This window comes from Hypomesus nipponensis, chromosome 20 (assembly GCF_054491055.1).
Source record: "Hypomesus nipponensis isolate SF chromosome 20, ASM5449105v1, whole genome shotgun sequence".
In the NCBI taxonomy this organism is placed as follows: Eukaryota; Metazoa; Chordata; class Actinopteri; order Osmeriformes; family Osmeridae; genus Hypomesus; species Hypomesus nipponensis.
The window spans coordinates 9484699-9512500 of NC_140380.1; the positions used below are offsets into that span (position 1 = coordinate 9484699).

The 27802-nt window shown below is 51.4% G+C and overlaps 2 protein-coding genes and 1 long non-coding RNA gene across 11 annotated transcripts; 2 read left to right on the forward strand and 1 right to left on the reverse strand.

The window, feature by feature from the left end:
- Nucleotides 1-953: 953 nt before the first annotated feature.
- Nucleotides 954-9243, reverse strand: uimc1 (ubiquitin interaction motif containing 1). 5 transcript variants are annotated; one of them, XM_084683990.1, is made up of 18 exons: nt 8820-9238; nt 8456-8531; nt 7916-8040; nt 6982-7374; nt 6100-6849; nt 5853-5931; nt 5414-5541; nt 4703-5197; nt 4247-4594; nt 3945-3994; nt 3675-3838; nt 3314-3372; nt 2883-3201; nt 2374-2461; nt 2113-2233; nt 1594-1642; nt 1396-1438; nt 954-1284 (listed from the first exon to the last, which is right to left on the reverse strand). In XM_084683990.1, the coding sequence occupies exons 1-18, from the start codon at nt 8928-8930 to the stop codon at nt 1074-1076; spliced, it is 3609 nt and encodes a 1202-aa protein (XP_084540116.1). In that variant the 5' UTR covers nt 8931-9238; the 3' UTR covers nt 954-1073. The 5 variants fall into 5 exon arrangements, with proteins under 5 accessions (XP_084540116.1, XP_084540115.1, XP_084540117.1 ...); XM_084683989.1 differs by having other exon boundaries at nt 6100-6846; nt 7916-8043; XM_084683991.1 differs by having other exon boundaries at nt 6109-6849; nt 7916-8043.
- Nucleotides 9244-9419: 176 nt separating this feature from the next.
- Nucleotides 9420-13784, forward strand: znf346 (zinc finger protein 346). Of its 5 annotated transcripts, none has more exons than XM_084683993.1 (7): nt 9420-9882; nt 10427-10530; nt 11396-11491; nt 11742-11889; nt 12034-12267; nt 13080-13179; nt 13451-13782. In XM_084683993.1, the coding sequence occupies exons 1-7, from the start codon at nt 9798-9800 to the stop codon at nt 13632-13634; spliced, it is 951 nt and encodes a 316-aa protein (XP_084540119.1). In that variant the 5' UTR covers nt 9420-9797; the 3' UTR covers nt 13635-13782. The 5 variants fall into 5 exon arrangements, with proteins under 5 accessions (XP_084540119.1, XP_084540120.1, XP_084540122.1 ...); XM_084683994.1 differs by having other exon boundaries at nt 12037-12267; XM_084683998.1 differs by lacking the exons at nt 9420-9882; nt 10427-10530 and adding exons at nt 10577-10645; nt 10794-10866 and having other exon boundaries at nt 13451-13784.
- Nucleotides 13785-13938: 154 nt separating this feature from the next.
- Nucleotides 13939-26110, forward strand: LOC146246317 (uncharacterized). Its single transcript, XR_014734636.1, has 3 exons — nt 13939-16138; nt 25331-25416; nt 25655-26110. It is a non-coding gene; the product is annotated as an uncharacterized LOC146246317 (long non-coding RNA).
- The last annotated feature ends 1692 nt before the right edge of the window (nt 26111-27802 follow it).

The following is a 27802-nucleotide window of genomic DNA, read 5'->3' on the forward strand; positions in this document are numbered from 1 at the left end:
CACTAACGTTCTCAGTCTGAGTTATGCTTTATGAAAATGTTCTCCTTTGTGTCTTTAAGTATACCCATCCCCATATGACTCAACAATGCCCCGACGACAAAGTCCTGTTTGCCTAGAATGCGGGCTAAGCAACAGGAAGTATTACCCATTAATAGTGTGTTAGCAGACGCTTTAATTCAAAGCGGCGAACTAATCTGCATGGTCATCGTTTGGCAAGAGACTCACTTCTCAATCTTCTCAAATTGGTTAGAAAGTTGTAGGTCGAGGGTGTTCAATCCAGGTCCTCGGGGTCCACTGCCCTGCACGTTCTAGACGTGTCACTGCTCCAGCACACCTGATTCAAATGAAAGCTCGTTATCAGGCTCCAACAGCAACGATTCCTAAGATTCACCGCGTTCAACTGCAGCGGATGAGCGAGACGGTGCGCAATTACGCACGACACGCGTGAAAGACAAGCCAGGAATTCCTTGTTGCTCCTTCAAAGCTGCAGAAGGCAGTGCCAGTTATAAACGTCATAACGTCAACGTGCATCAACGAGCGGTCGGTCTCAAACGTGTGTCCCATCAACACGAGACTGCTGCAGTCCTTTAACAGTCATCGCAAACAGGAGCTCATCAATACGTTCGTTTTTGAGAAACACAATGTCAAAAAGGGCGGCTGCAACATTCTGTAGTGTCGGCTGTTTCAAAAACAGTTGTAGGTCGCTTGGTTGGGATTATAACAGGAAAGCCCGCATTCGTTAAATGTGTGTTACAACAATGGAACATAGAGGAGGTACCGTCACACTATCACACGCCCACACACGGTCATGGTGTTTTAACCGATTTTCTGTTCCAAGTATTTACTTCTCCATAGCTAGGAAACTTTCAGATGCACCTGAAACAAGACACTACACCGGTAAACACCCAACTGCTAAGCAAATGGATCAGTGTGAACCACAAACCAAAGAGCAGTTTTATACATTCCAGTATAATTTAATCATATTCATTCATATTCAACTCAGTATAACAATCATTAAAAAAAAAACCACAATTATTAGTATCTTCGTAGGAAGAAAACTGAGCTTGATGAGGCTATCGTCTGTTTGCCCTTCTCCTCCCTCCTCCTCCTCTTCGGCTGGGCTTGGTGCTGTTGTACTGGTGTTTGAAGTCTATAAGGCAGTCGGTGGCTTCGGAGATGGAGGTGAAGGAGCGGATGGGTGAGGTACTGACGCGGAGGCTGGGCCCGGAACATTCCTCGCCGCTGTCGCCAGAGTCGCCCTGACGTCGCCTCTCCGCCTTGAGGCTGCAACGTGTCGGGTTAACGTGTCACGCGTGTGTACACACACACACACAAACACACACACACAGGGTAGACCAAGCTGAAAAGAGCAGGTGCTGTTGAGGCGTGGCTCACCTGGCCTTGGACCTGGGGTCACATGATCCAGCCTCAGCTCTCCCTGTCGACCAAACAACCAGCTCATCACCAACCACAAACAACGTACCTTTTTAAATTCAATATTCGTCTCGGAATTAAGAACTTAACTACCCCTTCTGTGACTATCACAACAGGTAGTTACGTGTGTATTATGGGATGGGAGCGGGTGAAATGTACCAGGGATTCTGCTTTCCGTCTGTTCCAAGGCTGACAGCAAAGTTCCGCTCTGTGGGAGGAAAGTTCTAGAATGACAAATCTATCCCCGATTTTCGTCCCTGGGGACTCCCACCATCACGTGTTCCAAATGGTTCCCTCAAGGTTCCCTCAAGGTTCTCAGCGGAAGCAGTCAGTATGTGTCAAGAGTTTCACAGTTGACGCCGTCCTCTAAACTGACGTGCACACCGTGTGTGTGTGTGTGAAAAGCCCAGCAGATAATCAAGTCCCAGAACCGTGCACTTTTAACAGTTCAACAGGAGTTTGACCTCAGAAACGGGTGTGTATTTTTCTCGTTTGACCAGACAGAGCAACGGCAACATGACCACGACTACAGTATTACATCATTTGGATGAAAGCCTCATCTCAGCCATTTCATTTTGACGACAGAACCCTCCTGCTGTCCTGTGTCCCGGGCTGTGAGACAGGATTCAGCTCGGTGGTTGGAGCATTATGGGATGGACTGTGGTGCTGTCCCGGTACCTGGCCTGGCCTGGACGCCTGCTGCTGCTGCTGGAGACACAGCTCCACGTGTCTCTCATAGTCCCTCAGAGGAAACAGCTTCTGACACAGGAAGCACTTCTCTCGCGGCGGAGGCGGTCTGCTGTGGGGACACACACACACACACACGTCATGTCAGGGGTGGACCAGAGCAGGTCAGCAGGTCAGGGTGGACCAGAGCAGGTCAGCAGGTCAGGGTGGACCAGAGCAGGTCAGGGGTGGTGGGTGGGTGTAGCCGCTCACCTGTTGGAGCCACAAGCCGACGAGCTGGGTTGCTCCCCTCCAACCATCTCCCCCCTCCTGGTTCTCTTCCTACGAGCCTTCACTGAGACTGAGGCAGGGAGGGAGGGAGAGGGTGAGGGCGGGAGGGAGGGAGGGAGGGGGTGGGGGAGGGAGGGAGAGGGTGAGGGCGGGAGGGAGGGGGTGGGGGAGGGAGGGAGGGGGTGGGGGAGCGAGGGAGGGTTGAGTGAGATGGAGGGAGATAGGGAAGGGAGCAAAGCGAGGGGGAGGGAGAGAGAGAGGAAAGATGAATAACTGCAAGTTCAAGGATGTTTCCCAGTTTCCAAAACTATGCTTTTCCATTGAAACTTCAGCATCTCCATTCTAAACCTGTTTGACTGCTGCCATTGCACACAGACCTAGGTCTACTGTGTGTTGCTGTATCTGTGGACCACTAACAACTATCTGTACAGCCTTTTTTGACCTACAACGTCCCAGATGTCAAAACACCTGACCCCCCTCCCCCCCCTCACCTTGGCTCTCCTCCTGAGTGTCCATCTCCTCCAGGGCGCCCCCTGGTGTCCCGTCACAATACGCCGCGTGCATCTCTATCTCCCCCAGGGGGAACGGCTGCATGCACATAGGACACTCCATCCTGGGAGGGTCTGGATCGGGGTCGCCCCCCCTCCTGCTCCTTCCCCGCTCCTCCTCCTCCTCCTCCTCCATCCCCACATCTTGTTCTCTGGACGGGATGATCCCCACCTCTCTATCCACCTCCATCCCTTCCTCTTCCTCCTCCTCCCTCACGGTCTTTCTCTGGGGCTGGGGTAGAGCCTCGGTCTCTGGCTGGGGCTAGGAACCAGAGAAGGCAACGTGAGAGAGAGACCAAATACACACACACACACACACACACACACACACACACACACACACACACACACACCTATACACACACACCACCCACCTGGGCCGGGCTGGTCACCATCAGGTCCTGGGTGCGGTCGTCGTCGCTCAGCTGGGTCTCTGTTGGGTCACACAAGAGGCGTGTCGGCATGACAACGCGTCACCCTGTCACACGGTGCCTGGTCTCGCTCCCACAATTCAACATGTTACCATGGTTCCCAAATGGGGGAGAAAATTAAGCATCGGCTTCTTTTAATCCTAAACAATAAATCAAGTCTTTATTTATATGACTTGATTCATAAAATATGAATACTCTATATAAGATATATATCTCAACTTAATACATATTCATATTTATGATTAACTATTGATTAGGATTATCAGATGCCTTTGTTGAATTCACCCAGTTCTTCCACACCTACCTGGGCAAACATCACTGCCTCCCATGTCCAGCTCCTCCTCCCCCCTCCCCCCCTTCTCCTCCTCCTCCTCCTTTGCTCCTTCCTCCCTGGTTCTCCTCTCTTCCTCCACTGGAGGTGCGGGAGTCTGGCTCGCCCCTCTCCCTCCTCTCCTCAGGCCCAGCCTCCTGTCAAGCAAACCAACACCCCCCCTTCAGTCACCAACACCCCCCCCCAGGATGAAAGGGTTCGCCTGAATGAAAACATTGATTGTGATAGGCTGGCCCTCTTTACCTTCGAGGCAGAAGCTGTCTGGAGTCACGGAACACAGGTGAGGGAGATTTCTAGAAAAACACAGACCAGGAACGCCACTGTTACGGCGTATGTTACCTCAACACAGTTTCATTTTACAAAACATTCAAAGATTCTCTCTTATTTTTCTTTTTATCAACGGTGGGGAATTAGCACCACCAGGTGGTTCAATCAAACATTGAAAGGAATATTCAGTTCATTTGAAAATCTAAACAAATTTGATGTTACTTTTGACTGTGAATTCAAAACATTATTCTTGACCCGGCTTGCAGTCGTGGTCTCACCTCTTCCGACTCAGGAGAGGAAAGCAACAAGGTGTCACACTCCTTCCACCCCCATCCTCTCCTCCCCCTCTCCTCCCCCCTCGTCTTCTCTCCCTCCTGCTCCTCGTCCTCCACCACCTCCACCTCCTCGTCCTCCGTCTCCTTCCTCCTCCCGCCCCCCCTCTCCTCCTCCTCCTCCTCCTCCTCAGGGAGGCGGGGAGCGTGGGCCCTCCTGCAACGGCCCGCCCTGGAGGAGGCTGTGTCAGGGGGGCCGGGCAGGATGGCCTCGCCCCACTCGGCCTTCCTCAGCAGGCTCCTCTGGGCCTCCTTCAAGCTCTTCTCATACACCTCCAGCTGGGCCAGGATCACCTGGGACACACACACACAGACACACACGGGATGGGTGGTGGGATCAATCTGACAGCTTTAGAATCCAAATATAAAACAACAAAAAAACAGAGGACCATGAGATCTCACCTGTGTGTAGGTGTCTGGGTCTTGGCCCTGCGGACAGAAGGGCACGCCCCAGTAGTACCGCACGGCTCCCCCGCTTCCCTGCTCCTCTCTGGGGGTGGAGGTCTGGCCGGAGGGTCCCCGGGCCAGGAGGTGGCTGGCTCCTCTGGCCTCGAGCTGACGGGAGCCATCCGCAGAGCCTTGGGAGGGGAGGGGAGCCCCAGCCACATACATGCCCCGATAGGTGAACTTCCTCCTGGGTCGTTTGGCCTGACTCTCCTCTTGGGAGTTAGAGTCTTCCAGGGGGCGTTTGTGAGGGCCGGGACCAGGGGCTTGGCTGGGACCAGAGGGGTCAGGACCAGGGGCTTGGCTGGGACCAGGGGCTTGGCTGACATGGCTGTGCGATGGAGAGGAGGGCCTGGGACTGTGGCTGGGTTTAGGGGGGGCGTCCTGGTTGTCTGGCTGAGGGAGGGGGCTCTCCTGCGGGAAGACCGGGCTGGGGGAGAGGGCCAAAGGCAGCTGGGGGAGTACAAGACAGAAATCCACCCACTGTTAGAGGTGTAGTCATGGCAACGTTACAGTCGAGGGTTTCAAATCAGGCCCATGCTATGCAACTGTAGTTTTACATAGACGTTTTCACAGTGATCGTACTCAAAACAGATGATTTATTTCATGCAAATAAGAAAAATATTCATCAACCATTCAAAAACCATCTAGTGAGAGAGGCCATCTCACCTTCGCAAGGTCACCCTCCTCCTCCTCTTCCTCGTCCTCCGACCAGCGCAGCACCATGTCGCTGGCCAGCTCCTGCAGAGACCCCCCTGCGGCCCTGTTCACCTCCTCCACCTCCTCCACCTCAGGGGCTAAGAATGGAGAAAAACAGGTCAGGAACAGACTGACTTGCACACACATCCATCCACAACTATGACAAACAAGCCAAGGGGGGGGCGGAGCCTTCCACGTGGCTCCGCCTCCTTCCCACGTGTGTCGCTATGGCAGCTGGACTGACACAGCCAGGAGGAGCAGGAATGGACAGACAGGGTCCGCAGACAGCAGGCCGCACTTCACAGCTGCAGTCCAACATCAGACGCACGCGCTGCACCGCTCTGCGAGAGAGGACATCTGCATTTGATTTGATGAGATGATGGTTTTGGAGGGTAAGACCACACCATACCTAGTCTGGGTCTCTCATCAGAGAGACCGGTGCGATGTGATGAGCACTTGTCTCTCCCTCCCTCCTTGCCAACGTCATCCTTCCATGAACAGAACAAAGCAGAGAGGGAAAAGTATTTTATTTTTTACAAACAAAACAGCATATGTATCCTGGACAGGGTTTTTAAAGTCACTCTGTACAATAATGATCGATAGAAACATGCTGGAAAATGAATGAAAACTTTTTCATAGTTTGAAAGAGAACTCACTGGACTTACCTTGTCCTGGTCAAGAATGTCCACCTCCTCTGATTGGCTGGCTTCCGGTGCTCGTCTCCTCTTCAGGGACAGGCTTGTTCTGGATTGGCTAAGGCACTGAGGGGGAGGAGCCCTGCTACGAACTTCAGGACTCCTGTGGGTGGGGTATGTCAGACAATCCTCCTCATCTCTCCTCTCATCGGTTGAACTTGGAGGAAGAGAATCTGCGCTTCTTCCCTTGTCTGTGATTGGACGAGAGCTTGGAAAGACGGGACTTTTGGGACAGTCTGGGACAGTCTGGGTCTCCTCAGCCTCCTCCTCTTCTCCATCACTCACAGAAAATGTGACACAGTCTGTTTTTGATAACACGGGGCTTCTGGGAATCGTAGTCCTATCAGTCCCTGAGGAGGCAGGACAACACTTCATGGGGAATCCAGGATCATGGGCCTTCGGGAAAACTGACCCTTCGGTCTTAGAGAACCCAGGGTCTGGGCTGGCGGGGAATGCGGGGCTCTTCAGTGGGGAGAACAGGGTTCCCTCAGGAAAGCCTGGCTGGGAGCAAAGGAGGAACCCGGAAGAACAGCAGTTGGCCAGCAGGTCCTGGCTGAGTCGGGAGATGCGGAGCACTGGTGTACCTTTCGGGGTGGAGGCAGGCTGGGTGGGGTCAGCCTGGGGGGAGGCAGCCTGGGCGGGGTCAGGGTCCTGGGACCCGGGGCTGCAGGAGAGGTCTTCTAGAAGGTTCCTCTGACCGGTCCCGTCCTTCTGGGGGGGGGGGGGGGGGGGGAGAGGGAGGGATGTTCACAGGCAACGTGAGAGCAACCATCGCAAACACAGAACTTATTCTCTTTTACGACAATGGAGCCTCATAGCGGGACTCCAGACTCAAATCTTTACCTGTGAGGGAGGGGAGGCAGAGGGGGAGGCAGAGGGGGAGGCAGAGAGGGAGGCAGAGGGGGAGGCAGAGGGGGAGGCCTGGGAGGCGAGCTTCTGGGTCTGGGACAGGTCAGGCATCTCCAGCAGCATGCTCCCCTCCTTCCTCCTCCTCCATTGCCTCTCTTCTCCATCCAGATCTGCCCCCGCGCAAGGGCTCCCCGCTTCGACACTAGCCTCCCTGCCGGCCCCGTGGTTGGGGTAGGAGAGCTTGCGCCTGGCGGGCTGGACGGTGGGGGAGTCGGGGTCTTCCTGGGGGATCCAACCGTGACTTTGGCCTTGTGAGGGGGGGCATGGCTGGGTAGGGCCTCCCCCGAGCAGAGACTCCGAGGTGGGCAGGGATGATGTAAGGTCCCCCTGGGAAGAAGAGAGACACGGAGGAGGAAGCCGTCACTGTCTCCTCAGAAGGAAGAGTAGATTTAAAATCTGTTTACATTCTACTGGAGAGGCAGACCGGCCTGATCTCTTCAACTGGAGTCAGATGGCTGAGCAGTGAGGGAGTCGGGCTAGTAATCAGAAGGTTGCCGGATTGATTCCCCGCCGTGCCAAATGACGGTGTGTCCTTGGGCAAGGCACTTCACCCTATTTGCCTCAGGGGGAATGTCCCTGTACTTACTGTAAGTCACTCTGGAGAAGAGCGTCTGCTAAATGACTAAATGTAAATGTAACTGGGTTCACCTACAACTGCCCAACTGCTCTCAGATACCCCCCCCAAAAAAATTCTCAGTCCAGAATTGTTCTAGAACAGGCTTCAGAATGTTCTAAACGCAGTCTGGGATGTTCTGTGTTCTAACCTGGCTCCAGACACACAGCCGTGCAGGTGAAGCTGAGAGAGCGAGCATAGGCCAGGGGTTAAAGGTCGCTCAGGGGCCAGGAGGTTAGGGTTGAGGTCACTCACACAGAGGCTCTCCTCTATAGCTTTCCTGACCGCCTCCTCTTCCTCCCGCAGATGAAGAGCTGCTTTGCTGGCTTCCTGTTCGCTCAGCCTCACAGCCAAGTCCAACATCTGTTCCTCTGTCATACCTGCTAGAGAGAAAGAGAGAGAGCGAGAGAGATATCTTCAACCCCGGTGAAGAAGCAATTTTTCCTTCCTGAATCAGGGTTTGGGCAGTCTATGAAAAACGACATCTGTCCACATATAGAGTCAGGTGGGTGGATGGATAGATGGAGGTACGTAGATGGGAAGGGATAGATGGAGGTAGGGAGGGAGGGTTAGATGTGCTGATGGATGGGTGGATGGAGGAAGCAATGGAAGGAACACAGTGATGCTGGAAGGATGGACGAGGCAGAGAGAGAAAAGGAAGGCAGAAAGAAAGAACGAGATCAAAGTTCACAGAAACATTCGACCTGTTTCTGTTACACTTCACAATATACTGCCGTGTTTTTTTTTGTTTTTTTGAATGCATCAGCAAATGTATTTTTCGTGCTAAGAACACACCATTTGAAGGACTTTTCCTCTCCCTCTCTCTTCTTCTTCCATTTCTCGAAGATGGTGTGGGTATAAAATCTCCATCCTGGTTCACACAAAACAAATACATCATTATCTGTAGCTCCAATTAGCTAGCGATGTCACCATAAAGGCAAAATAACCTCGGATTACACCACTACAATAGTAAGAACTACCTACAATATTGATGATAACGGACATTAAAGGACCTCTAAACGGGTATAAGTGGACCATACAAAGCTTGCTAGACGCTTAGACACCTATCTGATCATCTTAACAACTGTTTAGTTCCGTATAACTACGCTTTAACGGAGCAGCCTTGTCCTGGATTTACAGTTAAGACGCATCAGCACACCTCATCGTCGCTGTCTGAAACGACAACCGTGTCCTCGTCTAGAACTTCTCTTCTTTGACGTTTTCTCTGAGCGTCACCAGATTCTTTACTGTCTCGCTTTTTCCGAGGCATGATGGTTAAGCTTGTGTTGTCCGTAGCGACTGGTGGTGTGTCCTTTTAATGAAGCTAAAATAACTAGCTAGCTAGCCAACTGTCAGCTAGCCAGCCAGAACTGTATACGTCGCTAGCACTCCATAGCTAGATACTTAACCAACTTAAACTTGACTAACGAAGCTTGTAAAATAGTTAGCTAAAATCTGAACGGTCAGCTACGTAGCTCCTATACATATATATACTTGACTAAGTAGCTGTCAGTGCCAAGCTAACGCGTAACTAGCTTTGAGTTGTTATTTATTGTTAACGATTGTTATAAATTGCTCGTCTGGAAGCCATGTTGCTATTTAGCTTGGTCACGTGACTAAACAACAGTGGCACGTGGAGTATCGCTGATTTGTCAATCCGATATAACGTCTCATCTTTAATATTTGCATTTTTGTTGTTGTTGAATATTATGGGGCACTACAGTTAAGATATATCAACTACTTTCTTCTGACTTGTAACTATACTCTAATAGTTTTGTGCCTTTGAAGACCCACTGTAATCTGTAGGCTACTTGTAATGCACATGTAATGACAGTAGACTGACTAAATGTGGAAAAACTGAGACAAAATATTGGTATAATAGAATACATTTTTCTCAAGACATTTCAAGCTGTTTTGTAAATAGGAGTTTCATTAATTTTGAACGTTTTCAGAATGTACTGGTTCTTCCTTACACTAAAAGAAAGGGAAACATAAGGATATGTTATGTTAAGTATATGTTATAAACTACAGTTTGATTTATCCGGCCCACTTTAGATTAAATTGCGCTGTCTGTTGCCCATGAACTGTAATGACTTTATTAACGCCACTGGATTAAAGTCGTCAGTTCAAACTGCGCATGTTCAAATCCCTGTTAAATGAAAACATGGCGCTCGAGGAGCAGAATGGAGATTTTCCATTTTTACCTTCGGGGGCGGCGGAGGGTAAGTTCTCTGTTTGATAATGTATTATTAATTATGATAACAACGGCTGCAGCTCATTTCTAAACGCACGTGAGCCCTTGCTCGTAGACTATGTGAGTCAATTTCAAGCGAACAGATCGCACGCGAGCTAGTTCTACCGTGTGCCACAGCGCCTGAACTGACGTGCAAGCCTCAAGCGCCAAGGTCGATGCAATGAGATAATTAGATATGGCTGTGTTTCCAGGCAAACTTTCATTCGAATGCATAAATATATGCAAAATATAGACATAACATCACCAATGTGCTGTTCACCAGAGTGTGATTTCACTCATTGCAATACAGGCACAGTATGCAGTATCCCAGCTGCTTTCCAAACCTTCATAAATTCAGCATGCAATGTAACCAGATAACCTATATAAAAAATAAAAAATAAACACAACACATATTCACTCATAATGTCTGCCAAACACCTTACCTAGCCGCAAAGCCATTTTAACCTAAGCAACTGTAACCTCCGCAATTTTTTATGTGGTCTTGGTGACGTTTCATCTCTTGTCCCCCTCAGTCAACAGGATGATTAAGGAGAACGGGAACCTGTTCTCTGATTCCCAGTGCAAAGTCTGCAGTGCTGTTCTGATTTCAGACTCCCAGAAATTAGCTCACTACCAGGTTAGCATTACGGCTGTGACGCTGTCATGGCAACCACACTTCGTGTCCTGTGGTGTTCATGATGCCTGTAATGGAATAAGCTTGGTCTCAGTTAACGGATATTTAACATAGCTTGGTCTGACTTATATGTTATTTAACATAGGTTGTTCTCAGTTAACTGATATTTAATAATACTTGGTCTCAGTTTACTGATATTTAACATAGCTTGGTCTCAGTTAACTCAACTGGTGTGCAGAATAGTAACATTGTAGTATGTTCTGTAGGAATGTGTTCCTTCCTTTCCAGAGCAGGATGGAGGTTTGCGAGTCTCATACAGTACAGTGCAGACATGAAGGGGTCGGTTTATCACATGAAGAAGAACTTGTACACTTTCAGTGTATATTACTGTGTTAATACTGTATACCAGTGGTTCTCAACCCTGTCCTCAGGGACTCCCTGTCCTGCATGTTTTAGATGTTTCCCCGCTCCAACACGCCTGATTCCAATAAAAGGGTTGTTATCTAGCTCTGTAAAAAACTGGTAACGAACATGCATTTGAGTCAGGTGTGTTGGAGCAGGGAAACATCTAAAACAAGCAGGACCGGGGGTCCCTGAGAACCACTGCTGTATACTGTATAATGCTGTCTTAAAACATTTTGGTTTAGAACCTGCAGCTCTGATTGTTTAGGGGAAGAGGTGTGTGTGTGTATAGGTTGTCTTGTGTGTATACATGTTGTGTGTCTGTGTGTATAATAGGTGTGTTTGTGTGTGTGTGTGTGTATACAGGCTGTGTTTGTGTGTGTGTAATTGTTTCTGGCGCAGTCTTGCGTGCGTCAGCATAGACTCAGTCGCCATCATCTGATCGGGTCCGTCTGACTTTCCCCAGAGCAAGAAGCACGCCAATAAAGTACGACGCTACATGGGTCTACAGAAGGACGAGGAACCCGCCATCAAAAAGTTAAAGTCGCCTTCGTCTGACAGCGTGAGTAGCAGAGTCGTGTCCTACAGATTTTGTAATATTTAAATAACGTATTTATTTAGCCGATGCTTTTATCCAAAGCGACAAACAGTGAGAGATTCAAACTTGCGATCTCTTAATCTGTAGTCAAGCACTCGAACCACTGAGTTATACCTACCTTCCTGTTTCTTGTTTCCCCGCTATGGAAGTGGACCTGAGTTTCCTTGAGCCTTTTTGACCTTTTTCTCTTGCCGTCCTCTTTGTCTCCCGGCAGGCCAGCAGTAACGGCGAATCAGAGCGCTACAAAGCCTGTCATGTGTGCAACATGTCCTTCTCGTCGGCCGTGGTGGCGCAGTCTCACTACCAGGGCAAAGTTCATGCCAAGAACCTCAAACTGAAGACCTTTGGTCCCCAGGCTCCAGGTGAGGTTCTCCAGATGGTTCTCCAGACGGTTCTCCAGACCGCCGTAGATTGGTGCGATGGAAGACGCACACAGTCACATAAACCACACAGTCACACAAACCACACCCTCACAGAATGACATCCCCCCCCCCCTCCCCACCCAGCAGTGGCCACCCCACCCCCAGTGGCCCCCCTGGTGAAGAGGAAGGTGGAGGAGACGGGCGGCGTGGCTCCATCCTTAGGCCCCGCCCAGAACGACCCCGACCGCTTCTGCCCCATCTGCCACGCCTCCTTCAACAACCCCATGATGGCGCAGCAGCACTACGTGGGCAAGAAGCACAAAAAACAGCTGACCAAGATGAAGCTGATGGAGACGTATGGGCCGTCCACGACCCCAGGTGAGGGGGGGGGGGGGGGGAGGGGGGAGGGAGGGAGGGAGGGGGGAAGGGAGGGGGGGAAGGGAGGGAGGGGGAGGGAGGGAGGGATATGTTGGAAGGATTAGACCTCTAATTACTCTCACTGTGTTGGTCTGGGCTTGACCTGGATCAGCCTGCCAGCCAGCATGGGGTCGGGGGGGGAGGGGAGGGAGGGAGGGAGTGTTGGAGTCAGTTACTGGAAGTTGTAGGGCCGTTGCTACTGACATGCTAACTAACGCTAAAGTGTCTGTCGTTGACGTCGTCAAGGCTCACTAACCGTCCTGTGTGCAGACTCCGGGAGAGAGGGAGGGAGGTGCTGATGAGAGGGGAGAGGGAGGGAGGTGCTGATGAGAGGGGAGAGGGAGGGAGGTGCTGATGAGAAGAGAAAGGGAGGGAGGTGCTGATGAGAGGGGAGAGGGAGGGAGGTGCTGATGAGAGGGGAGAGGGAGGGAGGTGCTGATGAGAGGGGAGAGGGAGGGAGGTGCTGATGAGAGGGGAGAGGGAGGGAGGTGCTGATGAGAGGGAGGGAGGTGCTGATGAGAGGGGAAAGGGAGGGAGGTGCTGATGAGAGGGGAGAGGGAGGGAGGTGCTGATGAGAGGGGAGAGGGAGGGAGGTGCTGATGAGAGGGGAGAGGGAGGGAACCAGAGGTGGCAGAAGATGGGGGTAGGGGGATAGGAGAGTGACAAAAAAAAGAGTTGGACATAAAGGAAGGAGGGAAGAGATGGGTGAGGGAGAGAGAGACCTCCGCAGAGGCAAGTCGTTGAGGTGTGCGTCTCTCCCGTTTCCCCTGCAGCCTCCACAGTCAAGGGATACCCCTGTGCCGTGTGCAACCTGGAGCTCAACTCTGTGGAACAGTACCAGGCCCACATCAGCGGCTCCAAACACAAGAACCAGTAGGTGGATCTCATCCAGACCTCCTCTGACCCATCATATCCGTCTATCCTCTCCCCTCCTCCCTCACCCCTCACAAGAAACGTTTAAATAGGCCATCCTCCTCCCTCACCCCTCACAAGAAACGTTTTAAATAGGACCCTACTAATGTTGTCAGGAATTGTAAACAAGCTGTTTGTTATTACGACACTTGTTATGATCAAAGAAAAAAAAAAGTAAAGTCATATCTGAGATCCGATTTTGTATTCAACAAAAAAACGGATGTGTTTTCAGAGTGAAGAAAGTAGGAAGCTCGACGGCGTTCGTCGGCCCCTCGGAGAACCGGTCTCCGCCGGAGAGCCAGCCCCGGGTGGGAGTGGAGGACCTGTACCCAGCAGAGAAGCAGCCCCAGCTGGCTGAGAACCAGCCAGACCCAGCCGGGGCAGAGTGGGAAGCTTTCAACCGGGACTACGAGTGACGGAGCCAGCTCCCCCTTCGCCCCCCCCGACCCCCTGCTGTCCACCTGCCAGTCCCACTGCCTGTTAGAAGAGCTACCTTCTAAGAGGCTTGGACCCCATCCTCCCCCCACCCTCACACCCCCTAGCCGGCCCCTCCCATTGTTTAGGGACGTGACCCCTGACCCCTTTAACCCCCCCCCCCCACACACACACACACACAATTTAATTTCAGCAACTTCATCAACCAGACGACCATCAGTTACATGTTGATCCACCCCCCCTTCCTCCTCCTATCCTCACCTGTACCCCCCCACCACCCCCACTCCAACCCCCCCCACCCCCAGACCCTCAGAGAGGCCGTTCCTCCCCAGACTACTGGACTTTAACGTGGTCTCTGTTCTTAGCATTCTGATCTACAAGATGATGTCATACATGTTCCAGACTCTCTGCCTGATTGTGTGGTTGAAGACAGGGTTGCCTTGGAGACCGTTGTGTCAGTCAGAATGGTGGATGTGAAGTTAAGTATTTAATTTTTAAATTTTTGGGGACAGGCTTCATTTGTGCTTTAATACCTCGTTCAATTTCCCCCAGAATTAACTTAAACTTATGAATTGTAACTTTTTTATTTCTCAATAACTAGAGTATTCGTAACTAAATCATACCATGGGCTGTTAGTTGTATATTGTACAGGTTAGACAATTTTTTGCTGCTTGCACCAAGTTCTGTTAGATGAATTCATTTCTAGTTTGATATTTATTGTGTGAAAGACTGACAAATATATATGTCTTATAATCCCTTTAGTTTTCTGGTTGATTAAATATATATATATACTGTAACACGGTTTACAAACGGCGCTGTAAAGGGATGGCTGAGTCGACGCCTATACGTCATCTGTTTTGAGTACTGTGTATTGCATTTCTGGTCAGGAATAGTCTGTTTCTTTCAGGGCTGAAAAGGAAAGCAGTTGGTGATGTCCATTTATTTGGTTCCCATTTGTGGGTTTTTATTTTTGGGGGATCTAACTATGCCTTTACAGCACTCAAGTGTCATACGAAGTCATGCAATAACATTTCCATGATTGGTCTGATTGTTAACGTGTGCGTGTGGAGTGTGTGTGCGGTGTGGAGTGGTCAGAAAGAGAGATGCCTTGTAGACTTCAGTTCATCAGAGGAACGTTTGTGAGAGCTGTAACACGATAATAAGCTAAATACAAGATGTGATGTTACTCAGCAGTAGTAATGGTAGATAACTTATCGATCCAACTAGGGGAAATTGCGAACTTCAAACGACTTCCAAAAGGTTCAGAGAATCTCTTTGTCATAGTTGCTGCCGGATTACTGGAGTGGCGGTTACTAGCCTGACAGAAAACTCCACTTTTATGAAAGTGCAGAGGGACATTACCTCAAGTCTGTCAGACTGAAAAACACAGCTCCATTTGTACTGTGATATTACTGTGATAATACCTGTGATATTACTTAGGAGGGACAAGTAGAAGACTTTGAAACTTAACTGTCAAGCTACAGACTGAATGTAAAGTAGGGATGCACCCATGTTTACATTTGTCTCATATCTGATATGATTTACGTATCATTTTTGCCATTACGGTTCAGTTGGATACAAATATTCTACGCCTTTACCTATGAAAAGACATCTAATTGCCTTAAAGTATTGGATTTCCTTTTCTACATGAGTAAACTTGTGTATTGGACAGTAATATATTTTTAATGTAATATCTCCCATGCATATCTTGTGCATCCCGACTTTGCCAGTGGTTTCCGAGGTAGATTATTGTGTTTCATGGCAACAAGCATTGAATGATCCTGATTTGTTGTGCTTCTTATTTTGCCATTTCAGACGAACAGTTAAATATTTTAGTATTGAATATGTCCTTTTACATTTATATTGGATGTGATTCATTTAAAGAGGGCTCCTATATACTTCATTGTAAGATATCTACGAAAAAAAAATACTAGCGAAAAATGGCCTTTGATTTCAAACCTCATTGTTGTTGTGTTAGTTGTTGTGATGTAAATGATCAGATTTATTTTCAATACAAACTCTGTATGCCTAATAAGTGCTATGAAGATGTGGATCAAATTAAAAGATGTTTAAAAAGAACAATTTACCATGAGACGCGTGGTTCCAAGGGGCAGCCAAGAGGATCCATTCCACCAGATGGCGCTCTTGCGCCTGTCTAGCCGAACTGCTGTTTCCCGAAAATTTGTGAACAAGACACTACACTAAGATTACTCAGCAATATAAAACGTTTAATTTTGTTGCCGTCATGTTTGTGTTGATTTGTATTTTACGCTGCCAAGTTAAATTTAAGTGCAAAGCATTTTATTTTCTTCCTCTTTAAAGTTTTAATACATGAGTATTGCTAGGTCCTTGTGAGAGTGAAGTGGACGTCGACTAAGGAAAGTTATTAGCAATCACAAGGGCTGCTTTTCACCTCCCTTGTCCTTTCCCGCTCCTGTCGCGGACGTCGCCTCTCCATCATAGAGGTCAGCGTGCTTGATTTGGCGTAGGTACAAGCTCCATTCATAAATGTGTGGGTGTGTGTGTGCAGGTCTTTTCATTGATAACATCTATTTAGCGGAGGGGGAGGTGTGTGGGGCCTCCATTCATCCGGGGAGGCGCAAGAGGGGGAAGAGGGGGGACGTGGGTGCTGAGATAGCCAGAAAACGTTAAAATTTTTCATACTTTAAACAGGAATGTGATTTTGGTGTAAAAAAAAAAGAAAGAAGAAACATTGGTTCGAACAGGCCACGGAGTATAACTCTCATACTAGTTTTCAACAAAACTACCACGCACAGCCCTTGTTACCATGTGTCTGAAAAGGTAAACCTCCTGAACCCAATGTCTTAAACATTAACCAGAAGCCCTCACTGTTTACGCCATGCCTGTCAGCTTCTTTCACAGTCCTCCTTGTCAGTAGAGACAATAACACCCAGCCTTGCTTCGTGATTAGTCTTGGTCTTGGTGAATGGCCTCTTGTTTTTCACAATACAAGGTGGGTGCCACGACCGAAACGATAGCTACCCCAGTTTCTATCCGTAAAACGAGGACAGTGCGTTAGTAGACCTTTTGTGCGGTTGTTGTCAGTATTTGAATGCTGGACGTAGAGAGGACGTGTATGCTTGCTCCTTGCCAGGCAGCTGTCAGTGTGTGTAGGTGTGTGTGTGTGTGTGTGAACCACTGTTCAGAATCGCTCAAATTTGTTCTCATCATCCAGAGCGTTGCTCTGGTCTGTGTGTCACGTTGTGTTGGAGGAACAACCTTGGCATGGGTACATCCCAGCGGTAGAGCGCTGGATCGTAGATCAGGAGATCCAAGGTTTAAATCCCCCCAGTACCTGACCTATGAAAGCGTCTGATAAATACGATAATTAGCATCGACTGTATCCGACTTTCTTTGGATGCAACGTATTCTGCACAACAATAACATATTGTTCGACTGAAGTGATACTATTATTTTAGTTCTTGGCAGATGAGATGTGGTTGATTTGCAATGTGGCTTTCCTTGACCGTTCCTTGACTCCGACCACTGAAGTACTAGAACTGTGCACTTCAGACCCTGGATCTGTCGTTGTGCTTTCTACATGAACTTTTTGTACGTCTCTTTGGATAAAAGCGTCTGGGAAATTACTAAAATGTGCATGGGAAATGTGTGATTAAAAAACGTCTGGTCGTGAGGATGGAATGCAAAGAACGTCTTTGTCCAAAACGAAACGGATTCTCAGAAATCTGTTTTCATCACGTCAATCCAGAGAAAAACGTTTGAAACTCCAGACGTCTAATCTCCATCTGCTGTTTGTCGGGAAAAAGAGATTTCAATTCTGAAATTTGAAATCGACACAGGTCCACCGAATGAATCTGTTGGAGTGTGTTTGTTTTGCTTGGCGGGCCCTCCCTCATGCAAGTATAACAGTGAGAGGGACGGGTTGTGAACCCTCCAATGGAGCGAATGAAGCAACCCGAGACCTCAAAACTTCTCTCACACTTCACATGATTCCTGAAATATCAAAGATTGTAAATTAAAAAAGAAAGAGGAGGGACGTTTTGTCTGATTTCCCTAACCACCTGTCCGTGTCCACACAGGGCAGGTGGGGGGGGAAGCTGTCAAATACACATGAGAAGGAGAGTAAGGCACGAGAGACAAAGGGAGAGAGAGAGAAGGATGGAGTGAAACATAGAGAGAGAGAGAGAGGTTGCTTGTTCAGGCTTTGTTGAGGGCCGAGTGGTGAGTTCTTTCACGCAGTTGTCAGTGACAGTTTGGGGAGGGGGGCAGGGAGGATGGGTGGGGGGAGGGGGGCAGGGAGGATGAGTGGGGGGGAGGATGGGAGGGGGGCAGGGTGGGGGGGAGAGGGGCAGGGTGGGGGGTAGAGGGGGAGGGGCTTATTGTCTTAAAATGATGACATCCGAGGCCCTATGCCCAGCAATGTTTGACCAAGGAACAAAACAGACCCTCCCTGTGTGTGTGTGTGTGTGTGTGTGTGTTTGTGTGTGCGTGTGTGTGTGTGAGACTAGGAAACACAGGTGGCTGAGGATCCTTATGGAAAGGAGACTGAGAAGGGGGGGGGGCTGGTGTGGGGGGGATGGGAGGAGCTGGTGCAATTTGGTTGTGTTTCATGGATGAGTTCCTCTCGTTTGGTTTGCCGGGGATGGTGGGGGAGGGGAGGGGGTGAAGGGGGTTGAACTTGGACTGTGCAGAAAGGGCCACAAAACAGACAGACGGGCACAAACACCTCCCTTACCACTTAAGACGCAACATGGATAATAAAACTGTCTGTGTGTGTGTGTGTGTGACGATGTCCACTTTGTTTTCCAACTCTTCTCGAGTTGTCCTGTGTAGCGACCCCTGGCTCAGGGGAGGAGGATAGCAACCCTGCAGTCCCTGTCTTCCAAAACAAACAAAACACCAGGATCACACTGGGTCTCCTGAGCGACGAGCCGCACAAAACGAACCCACGGTGGGATTCTCGGGGACCCTCCTCCGCCCGGCGCGGCCTCGCTGACTGACAGACGGCAGGCCGGTGAGACTGGACCTGGAGACATCTGGGTCGACACCGATCTGGAACCCCTGACAATGACAAACACGCAGGCTCGCAGACCCTGGGGTGGAGTAGACTGACCGAGACCTCGGCCGACCTCCTCCGCCGACCTCCGAGGAGGTCAGAGTAGGACAGGGTCCCTTTGTGAGGGAGAGTGATGAGAAACAGCTTGGCAGCGCGGTTTAACCGCTGTCTACCTGTGGATCTACCTCTCTCTCTGTCTCTCTGTCCCTCTCTCTCTCTCTCTCTCTCTCTCTCTCTCTCTCTCTCTCTCTCGCTTTCTCTCTTTCTTTTTCACTCTCGCACTCGTTTTCTCCCCATTCCTCTCTTTCCTCTTTCTCTTGACCCCCCTCCCCCTCTCTTTCACTTTCTCTCTCTCTCTCTCCGTCTCCCCCCCCCCTGCCATGCGGATGAATGGATGAGTTAGTGAGTGTTGTGTGAATGGGGACCAGTGAATGAGCTGGACATCGGCTGAAAGATGGATGAGGAGGAGGAGTGTGTCTGTGAATGATTTTCAACACCCCTGTTGTTTCCACAGGCGGTGGTGTGTGAGTGTGTGTGTGACTGAGTCCATGCGTGTGTGTGTGTGTGTGTGTGTCTGAGACCGTGCGTGCGTGTGTGTATCAGGTTACCAATGAGACTAATGCCGACACCTGTATGGTCGCCGGGCATTCCGATGCTGCGTTTGCAAATTCCCCCGCTGCCCCACCCCCCTCGGATCAGCCAATCGGAGAATAGGGGCGGGTTGTGCTGTCACCACTTCCTGTGTGTCACGGTCGTACATCAGCTCCCTCCTCCTGGGCTCTCTGACAAACAGCTCAGGTAGCCGTCATGCTTCCAAGCACCTGCGCTTGTCCCATTGTCAGGGCTGGGCCCCGGTGTGTGTGTGTGCGTGGGAATGTTTTCCTTGTGTGCGTGTGAAGGAATGCTGCTGTGTGTGTGTGTGTGTGTGTGCACAGCTTAGGCCATGTGTGAACCAGTATCAGTACCATGGACTGGAGTGAGTGCGTGTCCCACAGTGGATAGTGTGAGTCCAGTGGCTCAGTGCATTCTGGGTGGACAAACTTGGAGACCTGCATGCTGATGGAGAGACAGAGAGAGAGAGAGAGAGAGGGGGTGCTAAGCTAGTCCTCGATGATTAGATGCTCGATTTGATTTCACCCTAATCCCTGTCAGCCTTCCCCTGGGCCTGGCTGTTCACTGAGACTGCCTGGAGCTGGGACTGAGTCTGCATGTGACCCTCTACTGGAGGGATTAACCGGAGGGAGGGGGTGAGGGAGGGAGGGAGGAGTGAGGAGAGTCTCAGAGAGAAAGAGAGAGAGAGAGAGAGAGAGGGTAGACGAGGGGTGAGGAGAAAGAGAGAGAGTGAGTGTGAGAATCTCAGAGAGAGACGAAGAGAAAGAGAGAGGGGGGAGAGCGAGAGTGACAAGGAGAGAGGGAGATAGAGGGAGAGAGAGTCCATTTCCTGGGCTCTCAGGCCAACGCAGGTGGCTGGGGGATTCGGGTTACAAACCCCAGTGAAAGTTCTCCTTCTGCCCCAACCCCACAGCCCCCCCCCTCAGCCCCCCCCCCCCCAACAGCCCTCCTGCCTCCACCCCCCCCCCCCCCCCTCACGATCTGAAAATTCCTGTGGATTACCCTTAATTCTTCTGACAGATGGACACACTTAATCTGTCCGGGGCGGGCTGGGAATAAGTGGTCCAACCTAGGAACAGGCCGCTCGGACACACACCTGTCAGGACCTCCTGTCAGTCACATGATCACCAGCACGCTCTCTGGCCCTCCACACTGGGAAAGAGAGAGAGGGAGAGAGAGAGGGAGAGAGAGAGGGAGACGGAGAGGGAGACGGAGAGGGAAAGGGAGACAGAGACAGAGAGGGGGGAGAGACAGAGGGGGGGAGAGGGAGAGGGAGAGGGAGAGGGAGAGAGGGGGAGAGGGGGAGAGAGGGAGAGAGAGAGGGAGAGAGAGAGAGAAAAAGAGAACAGGGTGGTTTATATGAACATTTCCGTTATGCGCTTCCTCTGTGAAGCGTGTGAGAGCGAGGCTGTTGAATGGGAGGCCTGTGCGGTCAACAATAGAGAGACCAGGAAGGCTGATTGGTGTGGCGGGCTGGGAGCGCTTGGACTATTGTGGAGTCTGGGCCGTGATTTCAACTTGACAAGCACTTTGAAACGTGCGTCATGGTGTGAAATGAGTCTAGTCCAGGCCAACCCAGGACCATCCTAGGACCAGCTGAACCTAGCCCCCATTCAAGCTTCTCCTAGCCCAGCCCGGACTAAATTAACCTAGTCTAGCCCAGCCCAACCATGCCTAAGCCAGGCCAGGCCAGGGAAGGAACAGCTGACAGATGGGACAGTTTATGTAGGGTGTGTGTGAGTGTGTGTGTGTGGGGAGGGGGGGGCTCTTGGGGAGAGAACAGACAGAGAGTGGCCCAGAGATCTGGCTCAGAGCAGACAACAGGTGAGCAGTTCCTCCAGGCTCACACTGGTCTGTCTGATACTCTAACCTGCTGCTCCTCCCCAGGCAGGGCCTCCCCCCTGTGGAGAGATCCAGCACCTCCCCCTCTCTCTCTCTCTCTCTCTCTCTCTCTGTCTCTGTCTCTCTGTCTCTCTCTCTCTCTCTCTCTCTCTCTCAGAGAAAAGAGGAAGGGAGAGAGAGTGGGAGAGAGAGAAAGGGAGAGAGACAGAGAGGGAGAGAGAGAGACAGCTGAGAAACTGAGACAGCAAAAGAAGATGTGGGCGGGAGATAGGGAGACGCACAGAACAAGGATGGAGAGAGAGAGGTGGTGGAGGAGGAGGGGGTCAGGGGATAGAGAGAAGGTGAGGGAGAGGGAGAGGGGGAGGTAGGCTGGGAAGGGGGCTCAGGGACATACAATGCCCTCCATTCAGACCCTGTTGGATGAGCTTATCCGAGGCTTGAACACAGGGTGTCTTGAAGGGAACCGCAGGGTGAATTCAACACCTCTGTTGGGCTGTCCAGAGGATGTTTAGGAGGCATGGATCACTAACCTGATACCCCCCGACACACACACACACACACCTACACACGTTACTGGGCCTCTGTCTGTCAGGTCCGAGTCTGATCAACCCCTCTCGGTCTCCAGGGGAACACTTCCTGTTTACATCCTGTATTTGGAAAACAATAGGGTGTTGGGTGTTTAGATTCAACACCGTCTTTTACAGCAAACGGAAACCCCACTGCCCCACTACTTAAAAGTTGACCCCCTCCCAGCACCCCCCACCACCCCCCCCCCACCACCCTCCCCGTAATCTTTAATCTCTTCTAGAATGCACTCTGGAACAGATTAAAGCTACACCACTACACTACCACGTCACCCCCTCACCCCCCCCCCCCCCACACACACACACACACACATCCTCCCACACCACTCTCAAGAAGAGCTTTTGTGTTTTAAATAAGGTGGAATAAGACTTCTTAACCGTCCTCCGGCCATTCAGGATGAAGGCTTTGGTTCCTCTGCTGCTTGCAAGCAGGACCTTCTCCTGTTCCCCCCGGCAACAAAGGCCTCTCTGTGTGTGTCTTCCTCCCAGAGAGCAGGGTCCTTAAGGCCGCCCCTGGAGGTAGCCTAGCCCAGCCTAGCCTAGCCAGGCCTAGCCCAGCCTAGCCAGGCCTAGCCCAGCCCAGCCTAGCCAGGCCTAGCCCAGCCTAGCCAGGCCTAGCCAGGTCTAGCCCAGCCTAGGCCAGCCCACACCCTCCACATTCTTCAATGTCTCCTCCCCCTACCTCCACTATCCCATTACCCTCCAAGACCCAGCCAACCTCCACACCTAAGCCACCCAGTCCTCCACCAGTCTCAGGTCAACCACCACCACCACCCACCAGCCAGCCAGCCAGCCCTCCACCCCCGACCACTCAGCCCCGGTCAGGCCAGCCCTTAAGAGGCTTATGTCCCCCTGCTAGGAGGAGAAGAAGGATGCGGGGGATGAAGGGAGGAAAGGATGAAGGGAAGAAGGAGGGAGGGAGGAAGGAGGGAGGGAGAGGGCAGGAAGGATGAGAGCATCCCCAATCATCTGTAACTCAGTGGATCTCATGACCCGGGGGGGGGAGGGGGGACAGGAAGTCAGAGAAATGTCAGAAACATTTCCCTCCAAAACGAGAGCGAATTTCAGGAATCTTTTCTCCGACTGCCATCGCCTCCGTCATGCGGCAAACACTCCCCCCTGCTCCTCAGAAGCTGTCGTCAACACGACTCAGCGGTTTGGACGCTTTTCCAGAAGGTCGGGTAGAAAACGCCCTGCAGATAAAGGGGGGGGGGGGGTGCTGTCTTCCTGGCGAGGGGAGATGGCGGGAGTCCACGGCGAAATCCTCAAAGGCAGCCGAGTCCCTCTCCTGCGTGCAGCAGGTGTCACGGGGCGCAGCGTGACACCGGCCCCCAGACCTCTCTGCTTTCAAGCTTTTGATGGTTTCTATAAAGCGGGCAGACTGGCGGTGTCTCTGGGCATGTGGGGAGCTGGCCAAGAGGCCTGTGATCTCCCCCCCACACCCCCCCAAAGGGGAGGGAGGGAGGGCTAGCGGATGGCTCTGTTAACTGGGGATTTAAGCCGCGGATGGAGGGCTGGCTGGACTGAGGGGCGGGTGGAGGTGAGCGTGGGGAGGGACTGCATGAATACTGGGTCGCTCCGGCACACAAAGCCCTGCAGCCGGGAGGTCTTTCAAACGAGAGGTTAAGCTGCAAAACGCCTGGCAGCCTATGCCAGCGTCCCCCCCCCGCCCCCCCACATACACACACACTCTCAACGCACACTCACACACCACCAATACTAGCCAAACCCTCCAACTCTTTCAAAAAAGAGAAGTCACCTTTCCAGAATGTGTGGGAGCAGGTGGAAGAGATGGTGTGGAGGGGGTAGAATGATGGAGGGATGGAGGTGTGGAATGCTGGATAGAGGGGTGGAGGGATGGAGGGGTGGAGGGTAGGAGGTGTGGAATGCCGGATAAGAGGGATGGAAGGAGGAATGGGTCTAGGGTTGGAGGGGGAGTGTGTTGGCATTGCAGACTGGCTCTGGGGCAGTAACTGGGTGTGACAGGGTCCATGGGCGGGGAGCAGCAGTGAACAGAGAAGCCATGGGGCTCTTCCTGCTGTTTGAAGTGGGTTTGATGTGCCCTAGGGCTCCTCTCTCTGTTTGGTCAGTAAAGCCCTGTTGTGTTTTGGTCGGGCAGAAAGAGAGAGAGAGAGCCAGTAGCCTACCAAAGCAGCGCGGGTGCTGATGGGTGTGAAACCACTTCTGTCCGACCTTTCTTCCATCCATCCATCCATCCATCCTTTGAACCCTTTCCTCTGTCATTCCATTCCCCTTATCTCTTTAACCCTCCGTCCAGGCCTCTGAATGAACGGCGTCCCGTCTGTGAAAAAGATGTCTGGGACAGTTCAACTCAGACTTTGGGACGACGGTGGGATGATGGACTATAACAATATCAGATGCATACATCAGCAGTTCAACACGTTTAAACACAAGGCAGGTGAAACCTTTCGTCCCATTTGGCTCTAGCTTAAAAGATTCCATAAACGATGTGGCACAATTTCAAGAGAGTCATTTCAAGTTTGGTGATCCGTAAGACATACAGCAACTACTCACATGGGCGGTGGCAGGGTATGGCTTGGTTGGGCTACAGCCACACCAAGAATTGTGTTATCCCCACCATGAAACAAGCAAGAAAACAGTGTATTTTATTGTGTATGTATTCACGTTAAAATTCTGACATTGATTAGAGCCCCAGGACTGTCTGGATTAGTTAAACAGTGTTGCATAAAACCTAGACCCCGTGTCACAATGTCACAATGCAAAAACACAAGAATTTACATTTTGGGACAGGTCAAGTTCAGTTTGGGACGGTTCGTTTTGCACTACGTAGCGGCACTGGGACAGTGAGGAAAACAGTTGGTAGCAAGCCCTGCCTCCGTGCATCCTTCCAGCATCACTGTGTTCCTTCCATTGCTTCCTCCATCCACTCATCCATCAGCACATCTAACCCTCCCTCCCTACCTCCATCTATCCCTTCCCATCTACGTACCTCCATCTATCCATCCACCCACCTGACTCTATGTGGACAGATGTCGTTTTTCATAGACTGCCCAAACCCTGATTCAAGAGGAAAAAATAGCTTCTTTATTCACCGTGGTTGAGGATCTGAATCTCTCTTTCTGTTTCTGTCTCTCTCTCTCTCTCTCTCTCTCTGTCTCTCTCTCTCTCTCTCTCTCTCTCTCTCTCTCTCTCTCTCTCTGTCTCTCTGTCTCTCTCTTTGCGGTGGTGTAAGCCAGGAAATCCTGTGTTGGCGTGCAGGCTAGGCTCCCTGTCTATTGTCTGGCCCCGGCATCACTGCTCCCATTGATCTTCTCCACCCAGCTGTAAAATAGGAGAGAGTCGAAGCCCCCTCTGAAAACAAGAAGCTGCCTCCCCCTCCAGCCCCCCCTCCAGCCCCCCCTCCAGCTGGGTCAGTTTAGGGTACAGCCCCATAGACAGGGAGATGGCGTGGCTGGCTGTCTGTGTGTGTGCGTGTATGTGTGTGTGCGTGTATGTGTGGGCATGTCTGCGTATGTGTATGAGCCGTGCATGCTTGTGTGTGTGTGTGTGTGTGTGTGTGTGTGTTCCTGAAAGTTGAAAACATGCCGTGTTTGCTTCCACTACTTCCTCTGTCTTGCAGACCCTCTTCCTGAGTGGAGGGATTGAGTTTCCTGCTCTGCCACAGACGTTCTGCAGAGCTGACTATGACCAGATCAGCTGAACAAGGTCAGCAGTACACACACGCACACACTTACGCACATGCTCTCTAACACATACACACACACACAGTCTCCCCAGGAATTTGTTTTTTTTTCGATCTGTACCTCGGACAACCACAAACCAAGCACAGGAACGAATGAAAGAAAGAGAAAAAGAGAACAAATAGACAGAACAGAGTAAATTACAGGAAGAACGTGATCTTGGTTGTAACGTTGTGCGTGTGTGTGTGTGTGTGTGTGTGCAGTGTTGTAACAAGGCAGGAAAAGGCTGTGTTAACGTGGGCGTGGGCTTGGGGACCTGCTCCACGGCGACACGCTTGTTACCACTGGGACACGCTTGTTGCCACGGAGAAACGCTCGTTATCACGTGGACACGCTCGTTGCCACGGGGACACGCTCGTTGCCACGGGGACACGCTCGTTGCCACGGGGACACCGTCGGAGCCACGGGGACACACGCGTTGCCACGGGGACACACGCTTGTTACGACGGGGACACGCTCGTTGCCACGGGGACACCCTCGTTACCACGGGGACACACTCGTTGCCACGGGGACACACTCGTTGCCACGAGTTCAAAACCCCACAACAAGAATGGACAAAACACACCAAGGGAGGGCGCAGCAAAAATAACCATCGCCATGGTCACAGCGGAATGCCTGCGCGCCCCCCCCCCCCCCCCCTCTCACTTCGCCAGTCAGTTCCGTGTGTGATCAGATCCTGAAACTATAAGAGAGGCCTGTGACAAAGAGCTGGACTGTTTTGATTTTTTCCTATTGTGTGCCACCAGTGAGATGAGTTAATAGAGCTCAGGGGAAAAGGGTAGAGCGTCGTAGAGTAGAATGGAATGGTGAACACAGTACAGAAGAGAATAGTAGGGTAGAGTAGAACAGAGCAGAGTTGAGTTGAGCAGAGCAGAACAGGTGTTTACACTGAAGCGTTTAACAGCCAGCATGAGATCCTGAGCCACAAAGCAGCGTATCACCACAGTTTATCTCTCCTGGAGAACGTCAGGCCTAGGCAGGATACACCCCCCCCCACCCCCCCCCCCCTCCCAGTCTGCTGCCCAATCACACGCGCAGCGCAAGTTTACGCGAGCACTCGTGACTCTAACGTGTTTGAAAGGAGTTAAAGTAACTATATTAAAAAAAAGTTATGACCCGGGATAGTTATGACCCGGGATAGTTATGACCCGGGTTTGACCCGGGTCGGGTCCTCCCCTTCATCTCCTCTCTCTCTCTCTTCCTCCGCTCGCCCAGTGCTGACAGGAAACAGGTTGGAGAGCAGGGTTGTGTGCATATTTTCGTTCCCCTTCAGATTTCCCAACACCGGATAGATCTGATTACCATAACCCCAGGGCAGATTTCATTAATGCATTTATCATATTTACATGAATACTCGTTTTCCCCCAAAGCCTGTGAAATAGTCAGCTTGTCATGAAACTTGACCCTAACTTGACCACAGTTAGAAAAACAGAATATACTTAATTTGACGGATAAAGGCACAATATAGATTTTGAAACCATTTTGATGTACATACAGTACATACGTACGTAGAGTAAGTCTGTAAAAGAAAAGCTTTGTCCGGTCCAGATTCTCCTGTTTCACTTGTTGAAAACAGTTTCCCGGGGGCAGACGACCTCTCCGTGGCTCTCAGGGAGGGTTGAAAGGTCAAAGGTCATTGATGACCTACCAGTGCCCTCACCTCCCTCTGCTCACAGGGGGACAAAGAGTACATTGAGGCTGGGATGGGGCTCTCTGGGTGCTGACCTGGAGCTCGGCAGCTCCCAGGCTGCATAACAACAGCTGGCAAGACGGAAGGGGGGGGGGAGCAGAGGAGAGGAAGAGAGAAAGGGGGAGGGAGGGAGGTGAGAGGGAGAGGCAGAGGGAGAGAGACGGTGGGGGGAGCAGAGGAGAGGAAGAGAGAAAGGGGGGAGGGAGGGAGACGGTGGGGGAGAGAGGAAGAGAGAAAGGGGGGAGGGAGGGAGGTGAGAGGGAGAGAGGGCAGAGGGAGAGAGACGGTGGGGGGAGAGAGGCAGAAAGAGAGAGAGAGAGAGAGAGAGATAGGGGGAGGGTAGAGGAAGAGGGAGAGAGAGAGAGAAGGGGGGAGAGGGAGGGAGGTTTAAGAGAGAGAGAGAGAGAGAGAGAGGGGGGGGGAGAGAGAGGGGGGAGGGTAGAGGAAGAGGGAGAGAGAGGGGGAGGGAGGGAGGGAGGGAGGGAGGGAGGGAGGGAGGGAGGGAGGGAGGGAGGGAGGGAGGGAGGGAGGGAGGGAGGGAGGGAGGGAGGGAGGGAGGGAGGGAGGGAGAGGGAGAGGGTGGGAGTAGAAGAGAAGGCAGGGTTGTGTAGGTATTGAGAGAGGGCTGGCAGGCCCAGGCCCCAGGGGGACCTGGTCAGAG

Coding starts and splice junctions, on each gene's coding strand:
- znf346 (XM_084683993.1), top strand. CDS start 9,798: ATGTTCAAATCCCTGTTAAATGAAAACATGGCGCTCGAGGAGCAGAAT. Junction 9,883..10,426: donor ACCTTCGGGGGCGGCGGAGG/GTAAGTTCTCTG, acceptor TGTCCCCCTCAG/TCAACAGGATGATTAAGGAG. Junction 11,492..11,741: donor AGTCGCCTTCGTCTGACAGC/GTGAGTAGCAGA, acceptor GTCTCCCGGCAG/GCCAGCAGTAACGGCGAATC.
- uimc1 (XM_084683988.1), bottom strand. CDS start 8,930: ATGCCTCGGAAAAAGCGAGACAGTAAAGAATCTGGTGACGCTCAGAGA. Junction 8,532..8,819: donor TTTCAGACAGCGACGATGAG/GTGTGCTGATGC, acceptor TGTGTGAACCAG/GATGGAGATTTTATACCCAC. Junction 6,850..6,981: donor CTGCCTCCCCTCCCTCACAG/GTAAAGATTTGA, acceptor CCCCCCCCCCAG/AAGGACGGGACCGGTCAGAG.